The sequence below is a fragment of the Populus euphratica genome, unplaced genomic scaffold (assembly GCF_000495115.2).
Source record: "Populus euphratica unplaced genomic scaffold, PopEup_1.0 scaffold556.1, whole genome shotgun sequence".
Taxonomy (NCBI): Eukaryota; Viridiplantae; Streptophyta; class Magnoliopsida; order Malpighiales; family Salicaceae; genus Populus; species Populus euphratica.
Window position 1 is genome coordinate 81,908 of NW_011500140.1, and position 12,058 is coordinate 93,965.

Below are 12,058 nucleotides of genomic sequence, written 5' to 3' on the forward strand. Positions count from 1 at the left end.
CCAACATCTTTAATATCTACGTGTACCTCTTCAAGTGTTTGAGAGGGACAGTGTGCATTCTTCCTTTGTATTATCTTTTAATAAATAGAGAAAAGTTATGGGTTGTCGGGTATAGAAAGCTTAATAAGAAATCATATTATATCTCCAAGCCATTCAAGAGAGGAAAAAAATGGAGAAAAGGATGAGACGAGAAAATTCAAGAGATTAAAAAAAAAATGGAGAAAAGGATGAGACGAGAAAAGAGAGGAGGAAAAGGTGTGGATGGCGGCTAGGTTTTTTTTAATTTGATGATAAAATTATAATATTTAATATAATAGCTTTTTATTCATTAATTAAAATATAATTGTAATCTTTTAAATAATTTGATCTTCTTCGTTGATTTTTTTGGCATGATAGAGTAAAGATGGGTGCTACGAACTCCAGGATGTTAAACAGCTTGATTTGAAATGTAAACTATGGAGCCTAAGTGAAAAAATAATGATTAAACAGCATGATTTGACGTGTGATTTTCCCTTCAATTTATAATTAAAATCGATTCTGTTATATAATTTTTCTAATTGTTCAAAAAATCGGCATGAACTGGAATTCCACACACTGAGTGAATCTCATTCCACTGAGAATCTTAAACTATAAAGCAAATATAAAGATCTTAAGACTGTCAAAAGAATGATTTTTGATGAAAAGTAACATTACGAATGACCACATGCAGCTTTAACATAATAATATTTATGAATCAGCACCTGGGATTTCTAAATGCGAATCAAATATGATATTTTTCCATGATTTTGAGATTTCGAGATTCCATGACAAACAAAACATGAAGTCCCACCTTATTATCTTAAAGTTGAAGGTGCCGAGAGCCCTACGTATCTTGTACAAATGCCACCCCAATCACTTGCTTGCATTGAGATAAAACCCTGGGCATGTTCATTTACCTACCTTCTTGTGGCAGCCCCAATGAGAAAGAAAGGATTTTTACTGTCTTCAGTGTGCTGTTCTCAACAAATGTTCCAGATTGCATCTGTGAATAGTGATGAAGCCAATATCCAGTACGACCTAAAAAAGAAATCAACACACAGAGACACGGGAAGATAATATAGATTGAAGAATTCAAAGTGAAGAATGTAATTGAATACGTGGAAATTCTACTCTAGTACAGTTTCAAACACATCATTTAGAGCGGTTTCCGACAATTTCAGTTATAACGAGACAGTGAACCTCAAAAAATCAAAACTATAAACCTATCATCTCAATTCTAATGAAAGAAATAATTATAATTGTACGAGTTTTTTTTTTTGTGGTTGTTAATTTTGATGATACAAAGAAAATTACATGCATATGGAATCTGTAATTCTAGGAGTAATCTACTATTCCAGTCTTAAAATCAACTGTCACTGTCTTGTTGTCTAGCTTCAGTTTGTTTACACATGCAATCTGGCATAGGAAATGTGTAAAGAGATGCACTGGGCTTTCTTAATTCAGAGCCCTTCACATCACTGTGGCGAAGCATATTTTGCATCTGTCGCTTGAAGACCTCCCATCTGCAAAAAAATAAGACAAATAGATAATAATCCCTTTCTACATAATGCTCAAAACATGGAGGGCTGTTGAAAGATGTGTGCGAGAATAGATCACAGAATTTTGTATTTGACTCGCAAAACAATTAGAAAAGTCATCAGGAATCTTTAAATGCACGCCAAATTTTATGTCTGAGTTATGAAAGGTAGATCCAGCAAGCGTTTCTGTCAGAATGGGGACAGAATAAAAGTCCAGAATGTATGGAATTGTTGTCCACTTCTCACTCTTCCTATTACATCATGATTTGAATCTGTCTTTACTCAAGTTTTGCTATCTTTTTCTCACCAACAACAGCAGCTTTAAGCCCCCACATAAGTGCTAAATATGAAACAAATATCAGACTAACTAGCACAGTTACGCCATTGTCGTTAGTGTACCCAACATTCACCAGGGGATATGAGTTGCACAGATTAAGAGCTACATATAAGGTTCAGAAATGAAATAGAAACTGAATTGCATACCTGATAGTGGGTTTATCAAATAAGAGAGCTAACTTTCTCTTGTCAGGATTGATTGTCTTGGCATGCCCTCCATACAAATAGCGCCTGTGACCCATTAAGAAGTGTGGAAAGTTCCCACCTTGTGTTGTGACAAAGACTTCACTATGCAGGCAAACCGTGTAGTCAAGAGCAGCCAACCTAGATGAGTGGCCCTACATCACATACTTCAGTATTACAAGGATTGATTTATTCACGTCTTTTACCAATTTCTATTTTACTGTTCACAGTAGGTGTTGACTCAATGATAGTAGGGAAAATTACAGTCTACAAGTGCATATAGAACTAGTTTGATACCTTAAATGGCACAAGTTCTTCAGCGGTAGCTAATGTGTCCTTTGTTTCTAAACGTGGAAACATCTGTTTAAGTGGAGCCATATACTTCTCTGCTTTATAAATATTACCTGCTGCGACATATACTGAGGTGGTATTATCAAAACCCATTCCCCTAAGCATCATCCCTACCTTCAATAGCAAGCAAGGTGATCCATGTTAATTAGTAAGTCTTTTAAGAACTTAAATCACAAATTACAGCTTTGTTTGAACTAGATGGATATGTAAGAGAATAAATTTCAAATTACATGATTAATAGAAAACAGCAAAGGAATTTATACTTCAAAGTTAACAAATAAGCATATAAGATGCACTTCCAAAATTCATTTCAAGGAAAAAAATGATTGATAATGCATGAATCTGAACAAAATGACTGCCCTTTATAGCATCAGGAATCCTCCTTGACCCTGTTCATTAAAGAGCCACGCTAGTGACAGCCCCCCAATTTCCCCCCTTTTCTTGTGTCATAGAAAAGTTTTAGCTTGCAATGTTAAGAGAAAGGGCATACGCTTTCAGGTCTGTTCATGCTCATTAAATTAACAAATCAGATGGAAACCAATAAAATTGATTTCTATAACATCACGTAAACTGCACCATCAGACAATTTTTACAAATTCAGACAGGAAAGAGGAATCCTACATGTTCATTGAATAGGCACTAGTCACAGCCCCCAATGGCCACTCCTTGTTCTTGTGTGCTTGGAGAGTTAAAACTTTCAGTGTCAGCGTAAGGGCATAGATTTTCAGGCAAGAAGGCAGAATCTATATGTGCTAACTTGATTTGCTAATCAGATGGACATTCTGTAAAATGGTATATTTCTAGAATATCACACAAAATGCATCATTATATATTTTCACAAATTTGAAATTTGCTTTAAAAAAATAGTGACTAAAGTCTATTGGATGGGTCTCACAACAATAAAGGGATTAAGTTAGTCGAATACCTCCAATGGAGTTAAAGGGCATTTTCCATCCACACGATTTGCTCCTGGCCTTATTACTCTACCCCTTCTCCTAAACTTTCCTCTCCAAGCACTTTCTCGTGCAATATCCATCTCTCGTTTCTCTTCTTCCCCACCATCATACTCACAGCATGAAAATGCAACCATATCCTTTCATAAAAATATTGAAACTTAGAAAAACATAGGATATAGCTAGAAAACCAACAACAATACATCCTTAAAACATAAGGAAATGAGAATGGCACCGTTTCAAACCGCAGATGCACCGAGACATATTTTCCCCCACTTTGAGAACTATTCTTGATCATCCGATCAACCATCTGCTCTGCAAGCATTCTTATGGATTCTGAAAACCTGAGGGCTTCAAAATTGGCTAAGCATCTAAGACCCTGGATATTTGGAGGAACTGCATGTGCCAACCTGTTGGAGAAAGGTGCAATACGTACTGCCCTGCATCATAGAATAAGAAAACTACTATCATACTACTGCCCACGAATATATCTTACGTTCATGAAATTGACTGCACACATTATAAAGAATAGCATCAAACTGCAAAAACTTGAAAGCTATCTGGTCTGACTGCGAGTCGGCTTTGATTAGTGCATACGGGCAATGCTTGTGCCTTATTTGTTTTTTTCTCTTTTAAAACAAGTGTGTTTACTAGTGTTCGGTTGTGTGTACATGTAAATACCATGTTGGATTGGCACACGTGGTCCAAAACAACATCTTTTATGTCTAAGAGTTATTTAGTACAAATCATCTGCAATTTCATTTAAAGCACCTATTCCTTTTCTTTTACATGTTAGAAGGAAAGTTTTTCTGTTAAGGGTGTTTGCCATGTGTTCTACATGACATTTATGTATCAAGAAGCGGGTAATCAGAAGTGTCCATTTGCAATACAGAACAAGTATAACTGATTATGTCAACATTAACTTTGAATGTGTTCTCCACATGTTCAAATGTGTTAATTGTCACAGCAAAGATGCTTTTGCATATTAGTTTGGGCTGAAAACACCTATTTGATCGTTTTTTATGTGCTTTCCAATGTTTACTGAGACAATCAGAGCACACCGTGTAAAAGTCACCCAAAAAACATCAAGCTGGTGCCTTTTCAGCCTAAGAGAACTTGCAATTGCATAGACAAAGGCACACGAGTCATGGACAGTTATATCTTGTAATATACTGTGAGCATGTATAGTTGCTTAAATTTCCTATTTAACATTATTCTAATCAAAAGAGTCTTAACATGAATAAAATATGTCCTTGGTTTCCCCAAAAGCTTTAAGAGTAACTTTTAGGTACTAGTGGAGGTTAGATTCCCTTAAAACAAATCACTGGTTAACCACAAAACCCTTTTTTTTTTATCTTCTCATCTATCAACACAAGGAATGGCAAGAATAAGAAAAACAAGTCATGGGACCCCAATCTACTCAAGATGCACCAAATGGGATTGAATGAACCATGGTCTTTACCTTCATCTATACCATATTCTTAATCATCTGTCCAGCTACCCTCTTCCCATGATAAAAATAGCTTTCAACACTTCTGACTTGCTTCAAGCTCGTCCTTGAAGTTGAAACAAAAATAAAGGTATCATCCCTTCACTCCTTCAATTCTATAATAATAGCTTTCCTAACAAATAAAAATTACCTTGATTCTATCCTTCACTAGTTATGGAACCTTCTTGCCTGTGATAGTGTGATAGAAGTAGTACATGATGGTGGGACACCAAACTTGAGATGCATTTCACATGTGTATCGTCAAAGACAACATAGGATAGCTAAGCCCGTCACTCTTTGATTGGGAGATTGGGCTTAAGCTTGTGTTATTAGATTTCATTTGGTTTTATTATTGGGCTTGATTTATGTTATTGTTGGACATTTTATTTGGTGAGCTATAAGCTCAATTTCTAGTTGTGTAAGGTTTTACTATTTATATGTACTCTTTTTACATTACAGATAGTTTATAATGAATTAAGAAAAATCTGTGGATTTCCTCCTCCTTTTCTTTTCCCTCTCTTCTCCTGCTCCTTCTCTTCTTCTTCCCAGCTCCCTCTTCCTCTTCTTCCTTCCTTTCTCTCCCCTTTGTTTATTCCTTTCTCTCCTTTCCTTTCTCCAAATCTTCATGTCCCAAATCACACCATGATGTTACTCTCAAGATCATATCATCTTGAAACCTTTATCTATCGAGAGATCTGAAAGTCCACAAGCTTCCACAATTGTATGAATACTTTCCTTCAGCCCAATCACAAAACACCCAACTTGAAGTACCTGACCTTGTGACTCTTTTCAGTGGTGGTACTTGATTTGTATTTAGCTTATCAAGCTAAAAGTCATATAGGATTTCTTTTATTCTTACCTTCTCTATATTGACAGATGAGAACTGAGAAGGTATAGGAAAATGGATGTTTTGTTCCCAATCATCGTTAGTAACTAAGGATTATTCATGAAGGTTTTGGAGAAACAAGTTATATTTATTTAAATGAATGTTGTCCCACTTATCAACATATGCATGTGCTGTAGAATAAACAAGGCAAGCACTCATCATATTTTTTTTCTTTCATTATTCCCATTTTTCACAAAAATATAAAACACTACTGTTGTGCACTTTTAAGACAAACAAGGACCAGCTATAAAAGAAACAAACAGGTGGGACACATGGAGAACTCATAAACTACAGAATCACACCATCCCCAGCCATGTCCTCTACCTAAATGTCAGAGGTGATTGTGTATAAGAATGATAAGCAAACACAGCTATTCAGTTGAGGTCCACATATCATTTAAAATCAAACTTGTAATTTCTTTGTTTCCTTGGAGCTTTGGGAAACAGTTCCCAGTGACAATGTCAACAACAATAATTAAGAAAAAGTAAAACTGCATACCTCATCCGCCTCAGCTTTGGAAGAACCTTCTGAAGATAGTAGGTCGGGCTGGACCAAGCTTTTACCCTTAAGTTTACTATGCTGCTTATGTTATTATCAAACTGCTCAAGCACATCACTTGGGAGCTCTCGAACTACTTTCACATTATTCTTAAGTGCATGTATGAAGAAATCCTCATCAAATATTTCTCCAAATTTACTGTCGTTGAAAATAAAAAAGGAGAAAAAAAATCATGATAACAAGAACTGTATTGGCATGAATTCTCACACACCTGATTATAGAAAATAGTGAAATATTTGCAAGGAAAAATAATAACTTCACCAAGAAAAGAAATTGGACAAATTCCTATTATTTAATAAAACAAGAAACGAGTTACACAAATGTTGTTTGGTGATGTGTTGTGACATATTTATGTAACAGAACCATATTGTATCAAGTTTTATTTTGTTTATGTTCTAGTATAAAAGATATATGGTTGTATTACCATTATACTAACTGATACACAACAAACATGCAGAAAATCCTCAATTGTGTGTTCAAAAAGAAGAGCTGGCATTTGGTGACAGCAAATGTGACATTAGTCAAGCGTGAAGAAAAGTCAAGATGACCAGAATGAGGGTGGAGGAAAAAAGATAAAGCCATCACTTCTCAGAACGCTTGGAAGCTGTGTTTTCTTATAGTGTTGAACATAATCATGCACCATGCAAGGATTGCTTTAAACAAGCAGAAAGGTGTCATTTGATCCAAAGGTTCTTGACAGCTGTCAGGAAACTGGGAGAAAAGGAAGTGAAAGTTGTGATCTTTGCCTTGGCTCCAGCATATTTTTTTCCATTGCAAAACTGAACAAACAATTGGTTGTAAGAGAAAGCTTTTACAACTTAAAATTCCTAAGATAGAACTTTATTATATTCTAAATGCACTCGTTGTTGGCCAAGGTAGAGACATATTTGAAGCCAACAAGGAAAACTTATGACCTATCATAAAGCAAACTGTTCAGTAAGATGGGATGGTCATGCATAATAACATTAATAACATGGAATAACAGTAATTACCTGGAATCTCTCCAAACACTATTTAGATGAAAAAATGGAATGACCAAAGTAGCATTCAGCAATCCTGCCACAGCAACTGCATCGCATATCTGTATGCATTAAAAAGATTTTTTTTATAAAAGAAATAAAGTGAATGACACGAATTATAAGACATGATTTGACAATAAATAGACCAAGAGCCCATTCAGATGCATCCTTTTAATGATTAAAAGCAAAGGATGAAGTCATCTTCATTTTAAAAGACAAAACATACCGATAAGCGTTGTTGATTCAAACCACCATTCGCTTCAATTATAAGGAAACCATTAGACTCTGGCAATTCTAAAAACCATTAAAGCACAAGAAAGCAGTTAGTGTCTCTCCATGCTTTAGCAAGCAAAAAAGAATGGTTAATACCATAAGAGATACTAATATCTGAAAGGAGAGCTACATCAATAATGACAAATAAACATGTTTTCCCAGCATCAAGCAAGTGAACCCTGTGTTACCACCATATGTAATGAGTAAGTTTATCACTCCATTAGTGCATTAATGTTGCTTGTCCAAAAAATAACAAAACCATACAAATTGTCTGGATTATAAGATACATGACCAACATGAGACCACATGGCTATCCACAATGGAACTCCAAAAAGATAGCTCAAGCACCAAATTTAGGCACTACATACAAGCAAACATAGCTATTTGCAGATCTCGATGGGCTATAAAACCCACCAGCTGAGTTTTGATATTTTTGCTTACCATATTGAGATATCTTTTCCTAGCAATCAAATAAAAAAATTCATTGTAAGGCTGGCAGATAAATGTCATATGGGAATCCTACCTGCATCAGAGTAATTGCTGATGCCACTGGGCTTCCAAGCTTGATGCAGTTTTGGATCCCATGCTGTCATCAACTGCATGATCTATTATTTGTCAGTTGAACACAGCATGGGGAATCATCTCAAGGGGAAGAAAAGATGAAAAGCAAAAGAAAAGGAACAACAAAATGTTATATTTCAACAAAAATTACACACTGCATAGAGATGAAGTCGAAAAGGCAGAAAAAATGCAGCTCTTATAAATATCTATCCGCAAAACATTGCAGTAGACGCTATAATTGGAATGGCGGTTGTTGTTAAATATATCAAACATATGTCAAACTGTTTATTTCTTCTTATCACTAAGACCAAACTTTATGAAGACAGGTGCCAAAGGAGCGTGCCCCCTTTTCATTATTTGTATCCAAGGCAACCTTCATACCATTCAAGATTTTTATTTCAAGTAGCCGCTCTGTAGAAAAACTCACCTCCTAGAGTAGCAAGGTAAGGAGTAGTGTTGCACCTGTAATGGCACTTAACAAGAAAAAAATGTTCACATGTTCCCACACAACCCAATCCCATCCAACGATGGCTTAGCTGGAAAATCTTTCTATGAGTTGCTAATACAAAATCATCTCTTACCATTTCATCTCACGTCCCTTTTCTGCCTCTCCTTTAACTCTTCTTTACTCCTTCTATTTGGATCCAAGTACCCCTTCGTTTCATCTCACGTCCCTTTTCTGCCTCTCCTTTAACTCATCTTCGCTCCTACGATTTGGATCCAAGCACCTCTTCACACCGGTGCGCCCCCATAGAGCCATATTGCAATGGGGGCAAAGCCATCTCCAAGTACCTCTCATCTTATCCAATCAGTAGTCACCTCCACCTCTTCTTCATGCGCTCTCTTTTTATCATGTCCTTTCTTATCTTAACAATCCTATCTTCTGGACATGTTTCTTCACAGACCAGCACTCACTGTCACATTGCATACCTAGCCTAATTATAGCTTTAAGAAATTTACCTTGCTGCTTAGCAAGTATTGTATGATCACAATGCCCTCAAGTCACATTCCTTGATTTCAAAAACCCTACTTTGATTTTAAGGCAGCATCTCCCTACATGCCTCCTTCCTTTCGTATGGCAAAACATAGCAATTAAACTTAACAGATAAGACACATCACTCCATCATCTACACTCTGTGTAAAGACTGCTTAACCTTAAACCAAAACTCAAACCTAAGAACACACTTCCATTCATCGCCGTCAAGCTTTTACTAAACAGCAAGAGCTATAAATATCAGAAAATAAGAGAAAAGAAAAGGGAAGAAACGCTACCGCATTGTGAGTGCCATTGCTCTCAGCCTCCATATACGGCCAAAGCTTGTCAAAAACCTTAGGACTCCGGTACACCGTACCAGGAGGCGCACGTTTCCGTACAACAACACCGCCATTTTTCAAATTAACATCAAAATTCAAAGAACCCATATACAAAACCATCCCTGCAACATATAGCAACGGCGCAAACAGCAACAATCCTCTTCGCCTCAAAACCACCGTTACCACCATAAACATCAACCTCTCCACCACATGCTGCTTCCCCCCTCCTCCCCGACAGACACCGACACCGCCACCGCCACCGCCCCCCGAAAAACCACCGCCAGGAGACGAATTGCTCTTTCCGCTGCTGCGGCTGTGACGGAGGCGAGGTGAAGAAGGAGGAGACGGCGTGGGGGTGGCTGTGACAGCGCGGCCGGTGGCCCCGGCGTTTCCGAGGCGACTGTAGCCGTGCATGCTGACCGAATTAAATTGAATGAAATCAGGGTTTTAGAGAAAAAAATAAAAACAAAAGTAGAAATTCTAATTCTATAGAATTGAAAAATAAAAAAATAAAAAAACAAAGAGAGAGAGAGAAGAAAAGGAGGAAGATCTGGATATGATCTTGGAGGATCTTATAGAGAAAACGATTGCATTAGGGAGTGACAGTTAGCGGAATTTTATTATTATTAGTTTAATGTTCTACTTTTTCAATAGAATTTTTTCCTTTTTTTATAAATCAAAGTGAAAAAAAGTCATTTTAAAAAACGAATTAATTACAAGGGGTGTGGGTGTGCTTCAAGTGGGCGCTGTTAAAAAGATGCTTCTTGTTTGCTTTCATATGCAAGAAGAAAAGAGAGGGTGTCGTCTCCTCCGAAGGATGATTTGTATTTGGAAGTACGAATTTGAGATGTCAGTTTCCTTATTTTAAAGAGAGAAGTTCAAAATAATTAATGTCATTGACCAAATTGAAATCCATTTTTTAATGTTAATCATGAGAGTGTGTGTTTAGCATTCTTTTTGTTCAGTTCTTGAGCTTCTCTATGTTACAGCAGTGCCAATAATAATCATCTCCATGGCCTTCTCTTCTCTCAAATACCTTCCACTAATGATAAATTTCATGGTGATCAAGTACCAGGAAGAACCATCCTGTTACGTACTCATTGATCTTAAATTAAAGGAAAAAGAGAAAAAGAGAAAAAAAATCATAAATCATAAAAAATAATAAGAACATGTTTTCTTGAGATTTTTCTTTCCTAGTTATATAGATTTAGAATATGGACATATTTGATTTATTTATTTTGTTTTGATTTCTTGTATCTTTTTATTAATCTTGTTTTGATTTATTTGGGATGTGTGTATGATTTTTGTGTTAGATTATATTTGTGAATGATATTCCTTCAAGTATGGGCATGCTTGTGGGGCAAGGTCGAGACTTGCATTTTAATGGCAGTTACACAGGCTTTGTTATGTAACGCTGATTGGTCATTGTGGATTCAGGGATGATATAATTTTTAAAAAGATTCTCGATCTCCGAGAAATTTATTCTTATCATTTAAAAAGTTTATTTTGTTTTCCCTAAAAATATGTGTAAATAAAATTTTATTCCTGCTGAAGAATCAATACATGAACAGTATAATCCTTAAAAGATATTGTCTCTGAAAAGTTGAGTTTTCTTGTAAAGAAACGATGAACATAACCATGTTTTAACTAAAAAATGTGTAAATGAGTTTTTGTGTTCTTTTTAATTGAAGGGTTAACGTATTGGCGGTGTAATGATTAAAAGGGTTATGTTCATGAGAATTTGAAATTTTACGGTTTTTAAAAAAAATTAAAATTTTATTTTTATCAAAAAATTAACATGATTATAATTAAGTCTTTGAAAAAGTTATCCTCGTGAAGTCAATATTTTTTTAGAAAAATATTAAATTATAATTATATAACCAAAAAAAATGCCAAAACCTAATATATTATTTATTGATTTTCTAGATCTTTCACGGGTATTCTAAAAGTGAGGATTAAGGATTAGGATCCCAAATTGCTATCTTAAATTCTAAAAACCTTTTATCTTCAACAATAAACATGAGCATTTATAAACATAAGCATTTACTTTAGATATAAATCTTAGTATCCATGCACAATAAGTACTCTTATCATTAAAAATAAAAATGTACTTGGTATTGCAGTAACTATTATATTTATAGTTTAAAAAAAGTTGTTTTATAGAAAATATTATGTACTTGGCATTGCAGTAACTATTATATTTATAATTTAAAAAAAGTTGTTTTATAGAAAATATTTTTAGTTAAGATTGATTTTAAAAAATAGATATTTGGTTAAAACTGTAGTTAAAATTAAAGTTGAAAAAAATAATTTAATATGTTTGGTTAAAAATACTTTTAAAATTGAGGTTATAAGATAATTTTTTAAAATATATATTAATATAGATGATTTTTAATTTAAATATTTTAGATATAACTATTACTATTATATCATAAAATAAATGATAATTTTTTAAAATATATATTAATATAGATGATTTTTAAAAAAATTTCTAAATATTAAAATGACGATATACTGAATTGATTCGATCAATCCTGATTAAGTTGTGATATTCACAATCCAAGTCATAAGATCATGAC

At 34.8% G+C, this 12,058-nt stretch overlaps 1 protein-coding gene across 1 annotated transcript; it reads right to left on the reverse strand.

Annotated features, from left to right (window-relative positions):
- Positions 1-1,085: 1,085 nt before the first annotated feature.
- On the reverse strand, positions 1,086-10,419 carry LOC105110601 (O-fucosyltransferase family protein). The gene is made up of 10 exons (XM_011005691.1): positions 9,438-10,419; positions 8,128-8,200; positions 7,558-7,625; positions 7,305-7,393; positions 6,253-6,450; positions 3,615-3,819; positions 3,352-3,519; positions 2,373-2,540; positions 2,040-2,230; positions 1,086-1,541 (listed from the first exon to the last, which is right to left on the reverse strand). Exons 1-10 carry the CDS (start codon positions 9,891-9,893, stop codon positions 1,385-1,387), a joined length of 1,773 nt encoding a protein of 590 aa, XP_011003993.1. The 5' UTR covers positions 9,894-10,419; the 3' UTR covers positions 1,086-1,384.
- Between the last annotated feature and the right edge of the window lie 1,639 nt (positions 10,420-12,058).